The following is a 22,958-nucleotide window of genomic DNA, read 5'->3' as shown; positions in this document are numbered from 1 at the left end:
TTTACAGGGTTTAGCTAGGATAGGGTTATGAAAGAGCAGATTTCTGAAGGTTATGGTCCTTTATGGAAGTGGGTCTTGCTGAGACCAAACTCTGATACTGAAAATTTGCAATTTGTTAGACTTGTTTGTGGGTTTGTTGTGGTGTGCTTGGCTTAGGTGGTTTGCTTTTGCAGATGGTATGTTTGCATATTGGTTTACTTCCTAGTAATGAAACTTAAATTTGGATATCACAGTTGAGTAGGAAAAAACCAACGTAACCAAGAAAGATCACTGAAGTTACTGTATATGAACTACTTGACAGCCTACTATATCCTGAAATTGCCTAAACTCAGTACAGAATCTTAGATTTACTACCCAAAATTATGCCTGTTTTACAAGATGGGAAGTGACATGATTGAAGCAAACTTAAAGGAGTGTCTGATTGTGCTGTTTTCACATAGGTTTATTTTTCTTATGGGCAAACCATTAGGATCAGTAATGCTTCAAGTAGGGAATCCAGATAAGGAAAATTAGCATGGTAAAACTACCTTCAAGTGTGGTCACCTCTTGAGTCTGTTAAGTTCTGTAAAAGCTAGTAGTGCGAGTGTATTGAGTAATATGAAGCTGTCAGCCTGCTTAGGGTGGTATCTAGTGAAGACACCACACTACAGTAGGCACTGAACCAGCAATCACACAGGGAGGGTGCGTTTGCATGTTTGTTTACAGGCATCTACTTAGAACTGGGATATGAGAGAGATGCTCACCAGAGGCCTGGCAGTAAGCTGTTCTTCCCCCCTCCCCCAACCTTCTCACCTTTCCTTGTGTTATTCAAAAGCAGTATTCAAGCTGAATATTACACAAGCCAGACATACTTCATAAACTACACTTTGTTTAAAAAACAAAAGAGCCCCAAACAACAGAGGGACTGAATAAGACAGCTCCAAAAAATGGTTTATTTGGATGTGAAATAAGCTTAGAACGAAGATTCCTAACCTTTTACATAGCCAAGGGTCGTAATCTGATAATTCTTGGAATAGTCCACTGTTTGTAGAAGTGACATAAAAAAATGGAATGAAAGCATAGGAGAGGTTGAAGAGAGAACTTGAAATTGGTCTGTAGCCTTCAGGTAATGAGCAGTACAGGGGAATATTTGCTGGTGTGCATATCGTTCATAGGCAAGGAGAGTGGCAGAGAAAGAACTTTTGACTAATTCTGGAAAGAATTTATACATTGGATAGCTTCATCAAACTGAAAAAAAAAACCACATTCAGTGAGAAAATGAAAGCTAAATAGAAGGTAAAATAATAATTTCACAGCTGCTTCCCCCCCTTAGTTTTTCATTGTTTGGATTTGGATTCTATAATTAATAATAGAAGGAGCAGGTCCAGGCCATGCTTGTGTTTAAGCCTGGTTTTGGAGGCACAGACATCAAATGTGATTTGTATTCCTTGCTTTTCCTGTGGAAATGAGATATTTTTTTTCTTTCATGTTGCATTTTAGGAAAGGACAGAAAATCCATTTGATCAGTTGGAATAATTATTTTTAATCTTTTTTCTTAATTTTTCATTACATTTTGTGCATCAAACAGTTGCATGAATTTATTTAGGAAAGGGTTTACTCCTGTTTAAGAGGGAAAAAAATAGAATGAATGCTCAAAGTTACTATTTATTTATGTGGTATTTGTGTATGTGTTTGCTTTAAATTTAAGCTTAATATTTTTTATAAATGTTTATTCACATCATGCTTAAAACATTCCTGCAGTTTCTATAGGGTATTGAAGACAAGCTCATTGTTTATTAATAAAACCCTTTGCAGTGTTCATGTATTGCTGTCCAATCTTTGCAGGTGCTGAAGAGAAAATTTTGGAAGAGTTTAAAGAAACACACAATGCCGACTCTCCAGATTTTCAGCTCCAGGCAATGATCCAGGCTGCTGGCAAGCTAGTACTGATTGACAAGCTGCTGCCAAAACTGAAGGCTGGTGGCCACAGGGTGCTTATCTTTTCCCAGATGGTGCGCTGCTTGGACATACTGGAAGACTACCTCATTCAAAGACGGTGAGAGCAACAATATAATACAATTCTAAATAAACTGCGCTTTCCTCAGTGGCCACAGTATTTAACCTGTGAGTAATCCATATTGAAAAGGGATGAAATTCAGACAATTCACAGTATTTTTTGTAGTGATCTGACTAAAGGGAAAAGCATACTGTAAGTTGCAAGAACAGAGATTTTTTTTTCTTTCAGGTGACTACAAAATTACCTCACATGGAGAGCTTTAAACCTCTTAGTTTACTAGTCAGTTAAATGTTTTGGTTGCTCTAGAGTTTTTTACCTTAAGCCTGAACGTTAATTTAATTCCTTGGAGTGAAAGTGTATTCTTTACCAAAAGACGCAAAGCAGGAGGCAGAGTAGCACGTCTTCCACTGATGGAGTTAGTAGACACAGGAACAGTCACTCAGTTTGTTGTAGTTCCTTTGACCCTATAGTGGCATAATTTCCTTTTTTTTTAAATTGCATATTCTTAGAAAGAAACAATGCCATTGCAGTAAACTTCTCCTTATAACGCATTTTTATTTCAGGTACCCATATGAACGAATTGATGGCCGAGTAAGAGGCAACTTGCGTCAGGCAGCTATTGACAGGTTTTCAAGACCTGATTCTGATAGGTTTGTTTTCCTGCTGTGTACAAGAGCAGGAGGTTTGGGCATTAATCTTACTGCTGCTGATACCTGCATCATTTTTGATTCAGACTGGAACCCCCAAAATGACCTCCAGGTAACAGTGCAAGAGATTATTTTATTGCAAATTTTTCTTTGCCTTTTTGCTGTGAAATTTTCTTCACCTAAAAGACAAATTCCCTGTTGTCCCTCTCTTGAAAGCATAAAGATTATTATTTATGTTGAAAGCAATAACTTTTAAAGTTCTCTGAATTTATTATTTTCAGTTTTTCTTCCTTTTGTCACCTGTAACTGAGTATTTGTCTTTGCTTCATCAGGCTCAAGCACGATGTCACAGAATAGGACAGAGCAAATCAGTGAAAATTTACAGGTTGATAACAAGGAATTCTTATGAAAGGGAAATGTTTGACAAAGCTAGCTTGAAGCTTGGCCTTGATAAGGCTGTGCTACAATCTATGAGTGGAAGAGAAAACGCCACAAATGGGGTGAGAATTACTATATTAAGGTGCATGATCAACAAATGCTATGAATGTGTAACACTTTTCTTGCTGTTAGAGTTTTAGCTGGAGAACAGTGGCTTTTGGATGGAGTACAGCATGTATTTTAAAGTAGGGTTAATTAAGGGCAAGGCTACATGAACAGGCTCAGCCCTATCTAATGGCTCATTTACTGCCGAAAGGGGGCAGGTGGAGTCATGTTCCTTCAATCCTCATCCATTCTCGTCATTCCACCCTTCACATTGTGTTGATCCTGGCACTTTCTGGAGTTCTTCTAGTCAGCTTTTTCTGGTGTAACCTGTTTCCTTTGGACTTTTTTTGCTTTAGCTTTTTGCCAGGTTAGTAAGTTAAATCTGCTCCCAGGAGGAGTTTAGCAGTCATCAGAGCTAAAGTAAAGGGATTTAGTGACAATGAATTATTAAATTGTTTAAGCCACTCATATAACTTCACCCTAAGAATTGCGTTGTTCATATTCTTCTTTTAAAGGTGACTTCAGCATAAAAGTTTAATTGACTGACACCACATTATCTTAGAGTTTCAGTTCTTAAAATGCTAAAGAGGCCAATGAGTCAGATCATGCTGTCAGGTGTACACATTGGCTAATGTAAAAATCCCCCAAACCCTCTCTTACATGTTACAGGTGCAACAGCTTTCTAAGAAAGAAATAGAAGATCTTCTTCGAAAGGGGGCATATGGTGCTCTGATGGATGAGGAAGATGAAGGGTCTAAGTTTTGTGAAGAGGATATTGATCAGATTCTCTTAAGGCGAACACACACAATTACTATTGAATCTGAAGGAAAAGGCTCAACATTTGCAAAGGTGTGCATTGATATTCAGAGAAAAATTAAGCAAATGTGACCAGGATAGATGGAAGTAGTATTAAATTGCCTCTGTGTCAATTTAATTTTTCAGTGTATTTGTCTCAGATATTTTCCTCACAAATGTTGGGATATCTGTATTTCCAGTCATGGTAGTTTACAGGCTTACTTTTTTTTTCTTGACACTACCACTTTATAAGTCACAAGTATGGTATTTACCAGTGAAAACAGATGTTCTTTGTAGCATGCAGTTAAAAAACCAATGCATGTGTTTTCACATTTACTAGGCTAGTTTTGTTGCATCTGGGAACAGGACAGACATTTCCTTGGATGACCCGAATTTTTGGCAGAAGTGGGCAAAGAAAGCTGAGCTGGATATTGATGCGTTAAATGGAAGGGTAAGAACTTTATGATATTTCTGGGTACAATTAAATTGAAGATTCCTCCCCCCGCTGAATTCCTTCATTTTCACTTTCATTTTAGAATAACTTAGTTATTGATACACCAAGAGTAAGGAAGCAAACCAGACTCTACAGTGCAGTCAAAGAGGATGAACTGATGGAGTTTTCAGACCTGGAAAGTGATTCTGAAGAAAAACCTAGCACAAAGCCCCGCAGGCCTCAGGACAAATCACAGGGTTATGCAAGAAGTGAATGTTTCAGGGTCGAGAAGAACTTGTTGGTTTATGGGTAAGGATATACAGATTGTGGCTAAATAACTGAAAATATGGAAATGATATATAGGAAATAAGTCATCCTTCTCTTGAACATGTTCACATAATATCTCACTGTGTAACCTTTACCTCATTACGCTGTATACATGCCAGTGAGATTTTACGTTGCTATATATATACGTTGCTGATATATGTGTTATTTAGCTTAAAGTGTCTCACAGATGGCTATGAGCTCACTGGTGAGATATGTAGCTTTGTGATGACGGAGTATTTGTTTCTGGTTTCTCATAGTGTAAAGAATTCCTGAGTTATCAAGGTTTAATCTCTCTTTTCTAAGTGTTGTGGAGAACAACAAAGAGTATTTGTGAAGAAGTGAAATCAGCAGTCAGCCTAGAGGTTTTCAACATAAATTCCTGTATTTTGGCATACTTAAATTCAGCTACTTGATACTTAATGTTTTTCCCCATTGGATTTACCAATTTGAATTTTATCTCTTTGCAAGCAAGTAGCTATATTGGGCTGCTAAAACAGCGGGCTTCAGGATGACTGTCTTTATTTTAGGGAGTTGTGTACAACAATTGCTAATAATGCATTTGAGGATCAAAATAAGAGCTGTTCCCCAAATCCCATAATTGTAGAAATGGCTTGAATTTCCTATTCATACCTTACTGAGACCATTAGAGTTAAACATATGTACTTTATTATTTTGAGTGTAGTTCAAGTGCAGCTTTACGAGCAGTGAACTTATTGCCTGTTCTGTAAAATAAATATTCTTAACTCTTTGGTGCTGGAGGTTGGATACCCTGGCGTAACCCGCAAATGCAAAATGCGTTAGTTCTAACACAGGAGGTCCCAACTTGCTTGGTACCAGGAGTTAAATCAAAAGTCACAAATTAAAATACCAGTGCCCTGGCTGTTGTATTGAACTTATTCTTCTTATAGCTGGGGTCGGTGGACTGACATCCTCTCACATGGACGCTATAAACGTCAGCTAACAGAACAAGATGTGGAAACCATCTGCCGGACTATCCTGGTATATTGTCTTAATCATTACAAAGGGGATGAAAATATCAAAAGTTTCATCTGGGATCTGATCACTCCAACTGCAGATGGGCAAACTCGAGCTTTGGTTAATCATTCCGGTATGTCTACCACAATCAAATAATGATTCTAGTAAATAGGAAAGAATTGCTTCAGTCATGCTATGTATTTAGTTTAAACTACAGCCATTCTGACATGTTGTAGGATCTTGTCAGATTTTATGAGTAAGGTGGGCTTTGACTTGGTCTGTGCTTAAAGGGGAAGTCTCCCTCAGACATATTGTAGGATGCCATGCTCTTTCCCTTAAATCAGTTTTGAACAAATATTCTAGCATAATTTTTAAGTGGCATCTACTGCTGGAGTTCCTCTCTTTCAAATTGCCGTAAACCAGAAAGCTTGTTTCCTTATGGCCGTTCAGATTCATGAGAGTTTTTACAAGAAATATTTATATAACACCATTTTCTGGCTAGCGCACTGAATTTTTGAAATCTTCACACATAAATTTGCATGAAATTTTTTGTTGATTTTATTATTTGCAATTTTTTGTGCTGAATTATGTTGCTGTTCAGTTTTTGGTGGTTGTGTTGCCCACAAAGGAATTAATATAACAGCGATGCTTAGCTTTAAATGTATGTTTGTAATGCAGTTTGGGGTGAGAGCTTTTCTATTCAGACTGTAAGAAATATTGGGGTTTTATGCAGGTCTGTCTGCACCAGTGCCCAGAGGGAGGAAAGGCAAGAAAGTAAAAGCCCAGAGTTCACAGCCAATGCTGCAAGATGCAGATTGGCTCACAACCTGTAATCCAGATGTATTATTTCAAGAAGACAGCTATAGGAAACATCTCAAACACCACTGTAATAAGTAAGTATCAAGAAATATTTTATTTGGAGGTTTTTTTTACTATGTGCTTTTTGAAAGTCCACAACTTCTTTTGGATATTTATAATAGAACACAGGGCCATTTAATAGGATGTAAAGGTGGTTATTACTTTTAATTTGGGGATAATCATCTTAACAGATATCTGGCTACTTCTGTAAGCTCTTTGTGACTGTTCAGCGCTTAAAACACAGTTCTGAAGAAAATTGTTTCCTACTTACTAAATAAGAATGGAATCAGATGAGGTTACTCTTTTACCATATAAAGGAAGGACTATATCCCTACACTAGGTCTATTTGCCTTGACAGTTGGCTATCTTTAAACAAAAGCTGTTTGTTTTTTACCCTTCTTGTGGGATCTCACAGGCTGGTGTCCTTAAAGTTCTGTTCCTTAGACATTGAACTCAAATATCCAGTTCTTAGTTTCCAAAGTTTCATGTACTAGTTCACCTATGTGTGGTTGTATGTCTTCTCTTCATTCTTTTTCTCCCTTCTTCTCTTGCTCTCCACGTTATACTGAATTTTTCTTCTTTTCTCCTTTGTTTGAGATAAACTTTCTCACCAGGCTTTCTTACCTGAATCAGTGCCGTGATTTGATTTTGAAATTATAAACATGTTACTAAACTGAAAACCTTTGGGAGATAAAGATCATTGTATTTTGATTTGGATGTTATGTTGTTTTATTGTTGCATGAATGTCTCGTAAGAGCCTCTCTTACATTCTTTCAGCTTTTGTTTTGTAATATCTTAGTTCTTTTTGTGTCAGCTTCCTTTGACAGTGTCCTGGTTGTCCATATTAGTTTTGCTTACTCCATTATCCATCATAGACACTGAACCTAACCCATGTCCCAAAAATATCTTGTTTTGGGGTTGGGGAGGAGGTTGTCTGATTTTTATTTTTTTTTTATTTGGGGTGGGGGTGGGGGGAGTGTGTTGTATTGTTTTTAGATTTATGTTCATTGTATATATACCAAACAGATGTAATGCAGCATTACTGAAAGATTGTCATTACTTTTGTGTTTTTAATACATCTTGTCTTACTAATACTGTTTATTGGAAAGAAATTATTGATTGGAAAAGTACCTGTGGCCTGTCAATAGGGGGTGTGGTGTGAAGGAGGAAAGGCATTTAAGGGGTTTATTAGCTCATTTCCAGATGCTAACCACGGTTAATTCTCAGCTGATGAAAACAGATACTTACAGAATTACATTAGCAAGTGCACATCCAAATAAAGCGCTGTCAGATTTTTTTTCTAAACTGTTACTCAGATCTGTTATTACATTTTTCTTGCTCTTAAAGTAATTAAATTCTTTCCTGTAACATTATTTCCATCTCCCAGGTAACATGTCCTTGTTACTTGTTATACCAGTTTGCAGATCAGACTTAAATTCATTTTTAAAATATTGCTTCTGTAATAATACAGTAGAACAATTACGAGGATCGCGAAGACTGATAAATGCAAGAATGCTTTCAGGTGTTATCTTTTTCCTTCACTTCCCAGATCCACCAGGACTGAGTGAATTGTAGAAGCAACATGGTTAGCCTAGGTAAAATCAGAGGTGGATGCCAATTAATAGTCTGAGTCAATTCCTTCAAAAGGTAGCAGTAGCAATTGGCTTTGTAAGAACTGGTGTCCTGTGTCTTGTCCTTATGTAACATGTATGCTGTTTTAAGGCATAGGACTCCTGAAGGTTGCAAAGAGCCTTTGGTTTTTGGTTAATGTTGTTTTTTTTTTTTCCCCTGCTCCTCTTCTTCGGCTTGATATAACAGCTGTTATTGCTTAATACTAAGATGATAGAGACCCTCAACAGCTTATTTACATAGCCACACAGGGAGCAGGGACACCTTACTGGTCCCAGCTATCAGGCATACAAAAGGAAGCATGTCTGTCATGTTTTGAATTGTAGACATGACCTTCATTCAAATCCCTGCTCTTCCAAGGTTTGCTTGAATAACACATGTAAAACCGAGTATTGCTCCGGTTGCATCAGATCTCTAATGAGGAGCTCTCTAAACTGGTGGTGGTCTAAATTTTTCATGCAAGTGGGTGATCAGATTACTGCCTCCCTGGTCACCCTTGCTGTTCCAGGGGCAGCAGCAATTCAACAGTTGCTGTGATGGATTTGGGTACAGTGAGAGGGCAGGCTGAGTAATCTCCATTTTAGCTGGTACTGATTCTACTTCATGAACTAGGCAGCAGGGGGTGCCCTGAATTGAGTAAACATAGGAGAGCAGGATTTTTTTCAGGTAGATACTTTTTCTACAGAGGTGACCTCTTTTCTAGTCTTCTTGAAAAGCCAGAGTCTGCCATTCTCTCTCCTGCCAGCTTCAAGTGTGACCACAACATCTGACAGCACTTCCAAAAATGGCTGTAGTATTGCAGAGATGGGGAAAAATAAAGATGGGCAATGAAGATTTTTCGCTTCCTTGTAGCGGTTAGGTTGTGCACAGGTAAAATTAAATAGCAGTTTCAACTATAAAGAGTAAAAATAGTTAATATCTCCCAAGGGAAATGGGGGATTATTTTCCTCCCCCCCATTCTCGGAAGCAAAAAGTTGTATAATCTGAAAAACCTGACATTCCATATTGAGGGTTTATTGTAAGGTAGTAAAACCAGATTTTATATCTCGTTTGTTCCTACAACTTCTGATGTGCTTCCAAAAATGGTATTAAGGCAGCAGCTGAGGAAATTTTATGAGATAATGAAGCAGAACAGTTACTGAAAGCCATCTGCTCAGTTGTTTACAAACTTGCTTCAATACTTCAGAGGCAGTGGTAGAGTACGTGTCTAAACTTCACAAGCTGCACTAGGTAGAACTAAATGAAATGCGCCGGGGCCGGGCTGAGCTGGGTCCCTCTCTGTGCAGTGTAAGCGGTTGCCAGGCAGGCCTGTTGGAAGCCAGCAGAAAGCACCACACAGAGGTGATTATGTGCCACCATCTGTCACGCTTCAAGCCTACCATACAGCATGGCTAATCAGCCTTGGCAGGATGATGGATGAACAGCAGCAGCTGCCAAAAGCCACTGTTGGCAAACAGTCCTGAAGTTAAGAACTTTTTCCCCCCTCTGCCTTCCTCTCCAGGGTCCTGCTGCGTGTCCGCATGCTCTACTATCTACGACAAGAAGTTATAGGGGACCAAGCAGACAAGATCTTAGAGGGTGCTGACTCAAGGTTAGTGCAAGTGCAGGTTTATTTTTTTGCTCTATGATGCTGGCTTTTATAAAGTACGCGTACTATAATAATGCAGCATTTAGAGGTTGTCACACTTTATCTCTCAAATGTTTATTCTCAAGCAGCCTTATTATTTTATCAAGCACCGTGGGTGATTTTCTCCGGGGAGGAAACAATGTGGGAAATAACAGAAGTGAATTCTCAGTTCTGCTAATACTGAAGGATTATTCTATCTCAATTTAAGAAATTTAAAAAAATATACTAAGTCCTTACATGAATCATATTTGGATAACCGTTGTCATTTCATTCCCAAAATAGCCTAATGTTAGCTTTTTTGTTGTGGGTAGGGTTTTGGGGTTGGGAAGGGCGGTTAACCTTCCTAACTATTTTTCCAGGTATTTCAGTTTCTGTGTTGGGTTTTGGGGTTTTTTTCCCACTCAAAATTCGTATTTACAAAACAGTGTGAACCACTTGTTCTTTAAACATCTTTGACTAGTAATACCTTTGAGAACATAAATAATGCTGTCTTTACAGTGAAGTAGATATATGGATACCTGAGCCATTCCATGCCGAAGTTCCTGCAGACTGGTGGGATAAGGAGGCGGATAAATCCCTTTTAATTGGAGTATTCAAACACGGTAAGTGATGTCTCACTCTGAACAAAACTCAGTTGTAAAGCTTTCTGTGTGTAGGACTGTTCAGTCATAATATTAACAAGTATTGTTCCAAGGAACTGTTGGCTTGTATCTCTCTTTTTTCTTGCCTGCATTAAAAACCTAATATGAGCTGTAAATATCAGATGCTGTTTTTAAATGTTTGCAGAACATTTGAGAAGAAAACATTACTTTCTTGGCTGTAAATAAAACAAAACCATATTTGTTTAAATAATAGCCAAATAGTAAGATAGATCTCCATAAACTTTGCTTCCAGCACTGCTTCACTTGCTAACTCTGCCAACCAGTGTCAAAGTGGACGGTGGGCTTAACCTCTGCTATTAATCTGTACAAGTGCCTCCTGGGCTTTGTTCCAAGCAATATTTCACAAATGTCAGTGTTGAGAACTCCCGGCTCCCTTGAGTGGGATGCAGCCTTGTTAACTTTGAAAGGCTGGGGATGCAGAGCTGGCATGATATATACAGTGAGCGATTCCTGATTATAATCCCAATTCTCTGGAGGTCGCAGAGGTATTCTCAGCAGCCCAGCCTGACTAAAGGGGAGAATGATGGCTTATAAAACCTTTCATGATTACAGTTTGGCTTGAGGCTCTACAGCAGTTAGGAGCAGTGTGTTGTAGTACAAATCCTAATTGAATTGTGCTGTTCTGCCTATGTACAGCAGCTCTGTTTTGTGGGCTCAGCTGAGGCAAGTCTAGTCTAAAAATCATTTTCCTGCAGCGCACTGTTGGGATCTGCCATTTTCCATCTAGTCAACTTGGGCAGTAAAAAAGCAAACAGCAGTTTGAAAACCATAGAGGGAACAGTGTCATCTTACTGACATGCATCATCCTAAACCTAATAAGACAGGTTCGTTGGCCTTACGTATAACCCATGCATACAGCATTTTTGCAGCCTACATTGAGGCTCCAGCAGGGCTGGAGCTATAGAAAATGTACGTGCGTGTGCTGCTGTTTGCACCTGCATGTTTCCAGTAGGGAGCGTTGAATGTGGAGAACCGCCGTGAAAGTCATATAGGAAACTTAAGATCTTTCACAAGTGAAGATTTTACCTTATAAAGGCATTAAATTGAATGTTTTCTTCAGTATCTACTGTTTGTTAATGTTATTGATGTGAAAATGTTTCTGTGCTGATGGTATTTACCAGTATGAAAAATTTCATTATGTGGACAAAATGTTTGTTTCCAGCACGGTGACAGCTCCTTTGTTTTATCTAAAAATAAATAAATGAATCCAGAAAATTGTACTAATACTGCTTAAACCTACTCTATTCACAGCTGGTCATAACTTTTTTAAAAAAATTTGTCTCCCACTCTGCGTGCAGGTTATGAGAAGTACAATTCTATGAGAGCTGATCCAGCACTCTGCTTTCTGGAACGGGTTGGCATGCCTGATGCGAAGGCCATAGCTGCTGAACAGAGAGGGACAGACATGTTAGCAGATGGCGGTGATGGGTAAGGAGGACATGAAAAAATTAATAAACTTTATCAGCATTGTATATGTTGGCATGAGTTCATATGTCATATTTTGCTTACATTTCGCCTGAGGATCTGAAGTGATCATATGATGTAAAAAGTTTACACAGTTGAGCATGAAATACAAATGCGTAACTTGGTACACCATACTTATGGCTTTTATTGCTTTTTTGCTTTTGTCCAGAAAATCACCCCCTCTCAAAAACAATGTATTTCTTAAAAATACTTCTTTTAAATATTTTACAGTGGTGAATTTGACAGAGAGGATGAAGATCCAGAATATAAGCCAACCAGAACTCCTTTCAAGGATGAAATTGATGTAAGAACTTCAACTTCCTGTAATTACAAATCTACATAATTATAACTGATTCTCTATGTTTATCTGAATATGCACTTCTTAAGTTTGAGAGCTACCAGATAAACACACCTCACAAAGATTGTTTGCTGCTGTGTTTGAGAGATGACATATTTTTCTCCCGAAATGATAACATATGGTCAAAACCGAAAACTAATGTAACTTCTGTCTTCTCCCCAAGGAATTTGCAAACTCACCTCCAGAAGACAAAGAGGAGTCCATAGAAATACACCCAAGTAAGACTATAGCAAAGAAATTAGAAAGGCAATAAATGGACCATTTAGTGAAAGGTGGACTGTTTATATTACCACATGCGGGAATAGGTTGTGTTTTGGGAAAACACCGCAGTAAACTATTTAGTGCCAATGCTTCACATCTTTCAAAACAATTATTTACTGCCTTTGAATAATCCACATTATAGCTTTCTGGGTTTCTAATTACATAGTAGAAGTTGTGATGATAAAGATCGGATGTTTCATAATGCAGACATTGATGTTTTTGCTGAGATAATCTTGGAAGTAATGGATACGTTGTTTCCTCAGAATGGAGGAAAATTGCCAAGGTTTAAGTGAGAATAATAAAGTGGGAAATCACAAGCATAGGTGTTTCCTCAAAGGCAGAAAAATCATCTTAGTAATATATTTAAAGATGCATCGCATTAATTTAAATACAGTATTCACAATATGTTGGCGTTCATAACATTGAATAATAATGCTTGATGTTTATCTCTAAATGCTTCACAAGCATTTCTGAGTTCTTAGTCGGATGGTTTGATTCTATTTTTTATTTCCTACCTATGTAGTTATCCTGTTTCTAATTTGTTATGCACCAGTATTAATGAGGCTTATGTTCTTATCAGATAAAACAGGAATCCAGTTCTAGCCATAGAAACTTTGAAATGTTTAGTGGTGGTTTTGCAGTGCACAAATACTTCTCTATTCTCTAGACAAGCACAGTGAAAGCAATGCTGAGTTAGGCCAGCTCTACTGGCCCAACACTTCAACCCTGACTACCCGTCTGCGTCGCCTCATTACTGCCTATCAGCGCAGCTATAAAAGGCAACAAATGAGGCAAGAGGCACTAATGAAGACTGACCGCAGGAGACGTCGGCCTCGGGAAGAAGTGAGGGCACTAGAAGCAGAAAGGGAAGCTATAATAACTGAAAAACGACAAAAGTGAGTTTCTTAGTAATATTTTTCTTTAAATCTCGTTTGAGCTTGTGTGTCACCAGTACTGCCCTTGTGTTTTGAAAGAATAAACTAAGGGAGTTTGGTGGCATCCAAACTATATTTGGCCTGTCATTTATTCAGTGGCCTCACTTCTTTTGCTTCTTCCTTGACTAGGTGGACAAGAAGAGAAGAAGCTGACTTTTATCGTGTGGTGTCTACTTTTGGAATTATTTTTGATCCTGTAAAACATCAATTTGACTGGAATCAATTCAGAGCATTTGCCAGGCTTGATAAAAAGTCCGACGAAAGCTTGGAAAAGTATTTTAATGGCTTTGTGAATATGTGTAGACGAGTGTGCCGAATGCCAGTCAAACCGGATGACGGTAAGTTTTACCTGACTGTAGGAATCAACTTTATGAGACAGTGGGACTGTTGAAACTTTGTGCGCAGGTGTAATGATTTTGAAATGGGTGTACGTGTAATTGGTGTTAAACAAGACAAATCATTGTCATTGCAGAACCGCCTGATCTTTCCACTATGATTGAGCCGATCACAGAAGAGCGTGCTTCTAGAACTTTATATCGCATAGAACTGTTGAGGAAAATCCGTGAACAGGTTCTCCATCACCCGCAGTTGGGGGAGAGGCTAAAACTTTGCCAACCAAGCTTGGACCTGCCAGAGTGGTGGGAGTGTGGTAAACATGACAAAGACTTACTGGTTGGTGCTGCTAAACATGGCGTCAGTAGGACAGATTATCACATTCTGAATGATCCTGAACTCTCTTTTCTTGAGGCTCACAAAAACTTCGCTCAAAACAGAGGGACGGGTAATGCAAATACTGTCTCTTCTGCAAACCCTCTGGGTGCTGGCTGCAGTCAAACACCACCTATTGTTGCATCCACACCAGTACAAGAAGAAAAAATTACAGAACAAACAGAGTCTAAAGTTGAAGGGTCTGAAAATCCAGCAGCCAAAGAGAAGCCTGATATCAAAGAGGAGACAGATACTGCAGATAAGGACACTAAACCGGACTGTGATGCTGAGGCTGAGCCTGGCTCTGTTAAATGTGAATTGAAAGACATAGAAATGAGTACAGATGTAGACCCAAAATCTATTTCTGAGAAAGGTTCAGAAGAAGATGAAGAGGAGAAACTGGATGATGATGATAAATCAGAAGAATCCTCCCAACCTGAAGGTAATGCGTTGGTCAGATCAATTCTGTGTGCTTAGCGTGAGCCCCACAGCTGTTGTAACTTGTGCCAGCTGGTAAGTGGCATACACGGAGCCATCATGGAGCTCGGGATGGGCTACATGTAGCAGTTCCTCTGCCCTTACGCATATCAGGTGGCTAGATAAGCTTTCATAAAAACCATCCAGCATCAGTGGGGTATTCCCCCACAAGGGATGGTTTCCAAGATAGCTTACTGAGCCAATAAGCACGGTCTCTGTGCCCAATGCAGAAGGCTACAGCTCTGCTGTAGTAGTTACTGAACAAAAGCCTGAGTTAGAAATGTTGTGTCAAGCCTGGTTGTCTTAACATACCTAGTTGGGTTGACACTGGGTGGTTGGGAACTTCTGCAGTTAATGCCTGGTCATGGTTGTTATTCAGCAGGAGCAGCTTCTCAGGGTAAGAATTTTGATGAAGAAAGCAATGCCTCTATGAGTACCGCAAGGGATGAAACACGTGATGGATTCTACATGGAAGATGGGGATCCCTCTGTGGTACAGCTGCTTCATGAGAGAACATTTGCCTTCTCTTTCTGGCCTAAGGTTGGTTAGGGGTAGAATGACACGTGTCTTTTTCAGTACAGATAAAATATGGGACATGTGGTTGCAAAATAACAGTGACCTTTGTATGATTCTGCAGTTCTAGTAGACAAGGGACTTTTTCCTATGACTGACTTGTGGAATAGCATTTTATTCTTCAATTTCATACAAATTAGCAGAGGAAATGAAAGGAAATGCTTTACTGTAGATAGTGTCACTTAATAAAACAACAAACTACTGACAGACAGGAGCTCTTATAGGCTCCATAACTGTATGTCAGCAGAATCACACCTCTGTTGATGGAAGCAAACTTATGATTTTGAATTATGGATTTTGTCTGCAGAGTAATCTGCAGTGTTAAGAGCAGAGATTTTGCAAGATCACCTTTTTATTTTGGGGTGAGGAGATTGTAGAGAAGAATATCGGCGACCTACATGATCTAAGCCGTTATGTAAGGTTGACAGATGTAATTGTATTAAGGTATCCTGCAAACATGAGCAGCAGTTTTAGATAGGATAAAGTTGTATCTTATTTTGGTAACAATGCAGAAAATTATCTAATATAAAATGTTTTTTAAAATATGAAACCGTAACCTCATAATAAATCCATACATAATTTAGTGCTCCCCTATGCAGTAAGGGGAGAAAGAGAAATAAAGTAGTAATAGTCTTAAGCTTACTAATCACCATAACAGGGCCATCTGGTTTGGGATGGGGGGGCAGGGCGGGGGGTCCTTGCTCTTAATAGGCTTATTCCTGGGGAAAGCAAGCAGTCTGTTGCAGCTGCTGAGATTTGCTAGTGGCTTTTGCACTGTTTTGCTGTTCAGGAAGCTAACTGATGCTCATATTCCCTAAGCAGCAGTATTTCTCATAGTTCTGAAGTTTCTACTACTTCAGGCAGGCTACCATAGAATGTGCTTGAATACTGAAATGGAAAAAAATCAGATGATACTCATCATCTTTGCTTTCAGCATGTATTTTGGAAACGTGGACTAAAATCTTATTCCAGTCGTCATGTAAAAGTAAAACAAAAAATCCTTCATCTCTGTAGGTTCAGCATAAGTAGACTAATAAACATAATTAGAGATTTTTAGTATACACGCTTCAGTGAAATTTGAAGTGATAATGGGCGTGGAATGAAAATTGACATTCATTAGATGTCCCTAGGTTGGTGCCCATTTCATAATGTTGAACTTTATTAATAGTGACGCTAATGAGGATCCACTTCCTAGGACAGAATTGCAGATCCAGCCTGTTGGATCTCAAGAACTGCAGCTTTAAGATACTGATTGCAGATGTTTTGATTTTTCCCTTCCTAACTGTTGATTTTGCTAACTACTGAAGTTATACAGTGTAAGATAATAGTGAGTTTCTGTTAAATTTGTCTGTTAGTACATTATCGTACAGAAAACTTGGTCTGTCTTCTTCCTTCCCCCCCAGTGTAAATGCATCTGTTAATTTCTAGTGGTGTTTTCTTCTACAAAATCATCTGTGTGTTACCTTCTTGTAAGGCGATCAGTTTATCCCAACCTGCAAGAGTAGTTGTTTCTGAATGTGTTTCTTATGCTTTGGAAGCTTTGGACTGAGTTTAAAAGCCAACTTTCACACTGAAGGTTCATTACGTACTTTTCCTTTATGCAGGACAGAGTAATGATCAACCGATTAGACAACATCTGTGAAGCAGTGCTGAAAGGGAAGTGGCCGGTAAATAGGCGCCAGATGTTTGATTTCCAGGGGCTCATACCTGGGTATACTCCAACAGCTGTGGACAGCCCTCTGCAAAAAAGGAGCTTTGCAGAGCTCTCCATGGTTGGTCAAGCCAGCGTCAGTGGCAGTGAAGACATCACTGCTTCTCCTCAGTTATCAAAGGCAAGGCTGCATCTTTCTCTTTCTTACATAAAACATTTTGTCTTTCATGTTCTATGTCTTTCATGTCTGTTATGCTTCTTTTGCATAACAGAAAAAAAAGAATTTATTTAAATAAAAAGAAAAATAAAGTGTTTTTTTGAATAAAACGAAGGCTTTGTTTTCAGAGTTATGTGTTTGGACTCTTATTGAAATTCAGGGTAGCAAACAGAGCTTTGCTAATGTTTGGAAATGGTCATTTTTCATTAGGAAGATGCACTCAACTTATCGGTCCCACGTCAGAGGAGGAGGAGGAGAAGAAAGATTGAAATTGAGGCTGAGAGAGCTGCCAAGAGGAGAAATCTTATGGAAATGGTTGCCCAGTTACGTGAGTCTCAGGTGGTCTCAGAAAATGGACAAGAAAAGGTTGTAGATTTATCAAAGGCCTCACGAGAGGCAACAAGTTCTACCTCAAATTTTTCATCTGTTACTTCAAAGTTTATCTTGCCTAATGTCTCCACACCCGTGTCTGATGCCTTTAAAACTCAAATGGAGCTGCTGCAAGCAGGTCTTTCACGCACCCCCACAAGGCATCTACTAAATGGCTCTTTAATAGATGGAGAACCGCCCATGAAGAGGAGGAGAGGAAGGAGGAAAAATGTAGAAGGACTTGATCTGTTATTTATGAGCAACAAACGGACATCGTTGACTGTAGTAAGGCAGCAACCTTTTTGTCTCATATTTGTGTCTAGTACTTTCTGAATGTGAGTTTATGGTGTTGTTATACCCTCCCTAATAGTAAAATACAGTTTTTACTCAACTAGCTTTTTCTTTGTGTTTAGAGCTGTTACTTCTTTTTGAACCAAACAAAATGGTGCTCATGTCATTCATATCAAGTTTTACTCTAGCAAATTGTGGCTGAGTTTTAAGTAGCTTGTACTTTCAAAAAGATTGTTTTGTACAAAAAAAATATTTGTAACAACATATATTTGAGGGTTAAGTTATGTCTGTCTTACTGTGTAGAAGAGGGAAGGTAGGTCTTGGGGGCCATTAACTGGAAATGCCCGAAAACTGCTCTGTCTTTAACTGTATGTTCTTTAATGTTCAAGAATGCTCAATTTACAAAGTTCCCTGATGTAACAGTATTGCTTTACAGAGCATGAATATTTAAACCCCATTAACTCTTGCGTATACAAAATCTCCTTGAGCATTTAGCTTCTGTCCCTGAAATTTTTTCTCCAGGTAACTGTTCTCTTGAAGTGAGAATTAATACAGACGTTAATGTTTTCAGGAGGATGCAGAAGTGACCAAAGCTTTTGAAGAAGATATGGAAGCCCTACCAGCAAGGAACATTCCATCTCCTGGTCAACTGGACCCAGACACTCGCATCCCTGTAATCAATCTAGAGGATGGGACCAGGCTGGTGGGAGAGGATGCTCCTAAAAACAAGGATTTAGTTGAATGGCTTAAATTGCATCCTACTTACACTGTAGATATGCCAAGTTATGTACCAGTAAGTATGCGATTCTAGAAGTGTTGTTGTATTATATTAATACAGAAGTTAGTTTTACAGACAACAAAATTGATTTCCTCACATTGGGCATAGTCATTGGATTTTGTAACTGTTGGTTTTCAATAGAGGTTTTCTCTTTAGCCACACTTAATATAATATCTGAACTCCCACATGGCACGGGAGTGTATGGGTTGCTTTTCCTTTCTTAATATTTGTATATAACAATGTGTTAAAACAGTGCTGGTGTCAAGTTCTGCAGAACGTCTTCATTTGCTAAGAAAAAATATTTTTCTGGGATAATCTGAGGGTAAAGTAATTGACCCCTTAAAATTGTAAGAAGGGGTTCCATGATTGATGATTTTTGTCAAGAAAATTAATAACTAAAAAGCAATACATTTCTTTTCTTTCCAGAAGAGTGCAGATGTGCTGTTTTCCCCATTTCAGAAGCCGAAACAAAAACGACACAGATGTCGAAACCCTAATAAACTGGATATAAACACCTTGACAGGAGAAGAAAGGGTACCTGTTGTAAATAAGCGAAATGGAAAGAAGGTAAAAATCAAGTTAGTTCAGTGGAGGTCTTTAACATCGTTGCGTGTGGAATGCAGGTTTTCTACTCCAAGCTTTTTTTCTTTCAGAGTTTCATAAGTTGACACCGGCAGTTATTCTTACTGGAATGTACCACCCAGTTCCTCTAATTCCTTCTTTGCTCTTCTGATATGTTAATCACTTGAGTAAACAAGTCTTACCTTTTGAAACTATATAGCACATTTTTTCCTTATATCAGATATGAATTGCATTACTAGCCCTGCCTAAGCTGCAGTGTTTTACTACTTTTTTAAAAACATGATATTCTCAATTCTAGTGTTGTTAGCTGGCTTCCGTGTAGTTTTCCACAGTCTGAAGTGAAAGTCTTTACTGCCATCCTTCAGAGAAAAAAAGTGCACAGATAGAAAATATCCGTATAAATAGTTGTTCTTTTTTTTTTTTTTAAGTATTAACCTTGTCCTTTTGATTAGATGGGTGGAGCTATGGCCCCTCCAATGAAGGACTTGCCAAGATGGCTGGAAGAAAATCCTGAATTTGCTGTTGCTCCAGATTGGACTGACATTGTTAAACAGTCTGTAAGTGAAACTCTCATTCCATGCTTCCCTCTAGATTATGGCACAAAAAAGTTAAAGGCTGTGTAAATTCATTATTAAGTCTTTATCTCATAGCTGGTTTTGAGCTGAGGAAATTGTAGTGTCTGGTGGGAGTTACCCAGCTCGGGGGGGATGGTGATAGGAGGCTGCTGCAGAATGGGATTGAAGCACACTCAGAAAATCAGCTACAGTAAGGCAGCCTTCAGGATTTGTTTTGCATTATTTTTTTCTTATAAGCAACAGTCCTTAATAAAAATGGGTATTCATATGTTAGGAACTATTAAGAAAATATTTCTCATATTTATAACAGAATTCATCATCTTCGTAACAGGCAGTGTCAAAGGATTAGGTTTTCAGCCTTTTCTTTTACAACAGTTGTTTGAAAATAAAGGGTGAAATTCTGCAAATACTCATTTTAATAAAATATTACTATACTGAAGTTCAGTACAAAGTACAAAGGTCTAAGCTTATAACTGCAGTGTATGAGGGTGGGTTTTTTAATGACGCTACAGAGTTTCAGCATGTGTTGTTTTACTGTTGTGTTTAAACGTAAAAAATCTGTGACTTTGCTTTCTTCAGTTTTTCTTACATGTTCTACTGCCATTCACTTTAGTAACTAGCTAGTCACAATTTGCCAGGGCTTGAAAAACAGACTGTTTTTGCAGTATGCTGAAATCCCTTCTGTTGCTTCCATCGTCATCAGTTAACTGCTGAAAGCTATAAAAGCTGATTGAGTATAAAGCTTGTTTTCTCGCCTCCCCTTTTCAGGGTTTTGTTCCAGAGTCCATGTTTGACCGTCTTCTCACTGGACCTGTTGTGAGGGAGGAAGGAGCAAGCAGAAGAGGAAGAAGGCCAAAAAGTGAAATTGCCAAAGCAGCTGCAGCAGCTGCTGCTGTAGCATCAACTTCGGGAATCAACCCACTACTAATGAACAGTCTGTTTGCTGGAATGGACCTCACAAGCCTCCAGAACCTACAGAACCTGCAGTCTCTCCAGCTCGCAGGCCTCATGGGCTTCCCGCCAGGGCTGGCAACAGCAGCTGCTGCTGCTGGGGGGGATGCTAAAAATCCAGCTGCCATGTTGCCTCTGATGTTGCCAGGGATGGCAGGATTGCCCAATATGTTTGGACTAAGCGGATTGTTGAATAACCCGATAACGGCTACTACTGGAAATGCCACTACTGCTTCCGGTCAAGGAGAGACTGAGGATGGTGCTTCAAAAGCTGAAGAGAAGAAAAATGAGAATGAAGAGGAGAACAAAGACTCTGAGAAAAGCACAGACACTGTTTCTGCTACTGACTCTGCGAATGGATCTGTCAGTGCTGCTACTGCGGCGACTACCGCCACTGCCACCACTACCACCACCACCAACACTGGATTGCCCACAAACCCTCTGGCCTTCAATCCTTTCCTGCTGTCTACCATGGCTCCTGGCCTCTTCTATCCATCTGTGTTTCTACCTCCAGGACTGGGAGGATTGACTCTGCCCGGTTTCCCAGCACTAGCAGGACTTCAGAACGCAGTGGGCTCCAATGAAGAGAAGGCTACTGACAAAACTGAAGGAACTGCCTTTAAAGATGAAGAAAATCTCGAAGGCAGTGATGCAGAGGAGAGCCTCGATAAAACTGCAGATTCCTCCGTTTTAGAAGATGAAATAGCACAGGGTGAAGAACTAGACTCACTTGATGGGGGGGAAGAAATAGAAAACAATGAAAATGATGAATAACCAGTACCAGTTACAGTTAAAGTGTTTTAAACTTTTGACAAGTGGTAGTCCTACTGTTTACACTCACAGTTAATGTCCATACTTAGTTTTTATAAGCTGTTCTGTAACATAGTGTAGCAAAAAAAAAAGTTCAAGTCATGTTATACAGATGTGTCAAAAGGTATCTTGGTCATTAAGTATTGTGCAGTGCATTATTTATTATCCCTAGGAGAGATGAAATTTGAGAGGTGATCATGTCTTTTTAAGGAAATTGACATAATGCTCTGCTTTTTTTTTTTCTTTTGGTACCATTGGTATTATGAATTAAGCAGCAATTTGTAATCAAGTGGCACTAATAGAAGGAAGTGCTGCTTAAAGGAAGGATGAAGTTATATATTTAATTTTTTTTTTTTTTTTTGCTGTGAAGGTCAAGATGAAATTTACCATACATATCGTACTCGCGCCTCATTTTGACTGTATGGGAGTTCACCCGCTCACATGCGCGCACACACTCACACACACACTCTCTCTCTGACAATCTTCATGATAGTGTGAATGTCTCTGTCTTGAGACGCAGCAATAATAAGGCAGCTGTTGAATGTGAAGAGTACCTTTTGGAAATTAACCCGCGGAGAAGGTTCTTACAGGATAAAGCTACAGTTTAATCGTCTCGTGATCTTGTAATGCACTGGTATAAACAAAAAGAAAAAAATCAGGTACCTTTTTTAAATTAAAGGACTTTGTTACTTTAGCCACAAAGCTAAACAGCATTACCTCAACTCTAAACTAGCCTTGAAGTTTACAGACATGACTTTGTAAATGTATTGTTTTTCTTTGTTGTGATGTCTTTTTATTTTTTTTTTTCTTTGGAAACTGCTATCATGTAAGATAAGATGTAAATTGCTGCCAACTGTAGTAATGATGCTTTTAATAAAAGTGACCCATGATATGCAGAGATGTAATTATAGAACGTAGCGTTTAGGCGTTTAGGGACATCACAACTGGTGTTCGCTTTCTGTATTTGCATTGTGGCTTTTTCATAGCATTTTTCTGCTATATTCTTTATAGATTAGTGGCTGTAAATGCTGAACTGATTGTCTTCAAGGGTCTAGGCAGGAAGAGAAACCTTGAATTACCTTCATATTTTCCACTCTAAGTAACTCTACAGAAATGCACACTAAAACCCCTACTTTACTCCTTCAAAGGGGCATGAGAGACTGAGAATACTTTAAAATGTGTTCAGCATGTGATAATGTGGTACACTAAAGAACAAAAGGGCAAAAGAAAAATGAGGCTTTAATAGGCACAATATCTAGGTCATTTATCCTTGGTTAATGGGTAGAAAAACACAATGCTGTAGTGACAGCAAGGGATACAAAGGCTCTGTGGTATCCTGTAGACCAGAGCTTGTGATGCCAGAAACCACTGTGTCAAACAACCTACATGAAACTAAAACTGACCCACTTTTCATAAAAACCGGTGTCTCTTCTGGAGAGCTACCGATTTGTACCCTTTTGTGACCTTTTGATATTCGAGATAATATACCATTTGAGAACTTCTGTTTTCACGGTGTTGTCACCTTG

The 22,958-nt window shown here is 38.8% G+C and overlaps 1 protein-coding gene across 6 annotated transcripts in view; it reads left to right on the top strand.

Moving 5' to 3' along the window:
- The window catches only part of CHD7 (chromodomain helicase DNA binding protein 7), a 132,230-nt gene extending 109,902 nt beyond the window's left edge, over positions 1–22,328 (top strand). For 3 of the 6 annotated variants that reach the window (XM_064442650.1, XM_064442652.1, XM_064442651.1), the window contains 23 exons: positions 1,825–2,035; positions 2,560–2,755; positions 2,976–3,143; positions 3,796–3,975; positions 4,262–4,372; positions 4,458–4,663; positions 5,590–5,789; positions 6,390–6,549; positions 9,645–9,734; positions 10,269–10,372; positions 11,731–11,860; positions 12,128–12,200; positions 12,418–12,472; positions 13,183–13,411; positions 13,580–13,788; positions 13,923–14,600; positions 15,015–15,175; positions 16,813–17,040; positions 17,287–17,730; positions 18,308–18,529; positions 18,941–19,081; positions 19,549–19,653; positions 20,440–22,328. In XM_064442650.1, coding sequence (XP_064298720.1) covers positions 1,825–2,035; positions 2,560–2,755; positions 2,976–3,143; positions 3,796–3,975; positions 4,262–4,372; positions 4,458–4,663; positions 5,590–5,789; positions 6,390–6,549; positions 9,645–9,734; positions 10,269–10,372; positions 11,731–11,860; positions 12,128–12,200; positions 12,418–12,472; positions 13,183–13,411; positions 13,580–13,788; positions 13,923–14,600; positions 15,015–15,175; positions 16,813–17,040; positions 17,287–17,730; positions 18,308–18,529; positions 18,941–19,081; positions 19,549–19,653; positions 20,440–21,396 — 5,258 coding nt within the window. In that variant the 3' untranslated portion in view covers positions 21,397–22,328. The remainder of the gene's footprint in view (positions 1–1,824; positions 2,036–2,559; positions 2,756–2,975; positions 3,144–3,795; positions 3,976–4,261; positions 4,373–4,457; positions 4,664–5,589; positions 5,790–6,389; positions 6,550–9,644; positions 9,735–10,268; positions 10,373–11,730; positions 11,861–12,127; positions 12,201–12,417; positions 12,473–13,182; positions 13,412–13,579; positions 13,789–13,922; positions 14,601–15,014; positions 15,176–16,812; positions 17,041–17,286; positions 17,731–18,307; positions 18,530–18,940; positions 19,082–19,548; positions 19,654–20,439) is intronic. The other 3 variants (XM_064442655.1, XM_064442653.1, XM_064442654.1) reach the window with 3 other exon arrangements.
- The last annotated feature ends 630 nt before the right edge of the window (positions 22,329–22,958 follow it).

The sequence above is a fragment of the Phalacrocorax carbo genome, chromosome 2, assembly GCF_963921805.1.
Source record: "Phalacrocorax carbo chromosome 2, bPhaCar2.1, whole genome shotgun sequence".
Taxonomy (NCBI): domain Eukaryota; kingdom Metazoa; phylum Chordata; class Aves; order Suliformes; family Phalacrocoracidae; genus Phalacrocorax; species Phalacrocorax carbo.
This window is presented reverse-complemented; position numbering and strand designations above follow the sequence as displayed.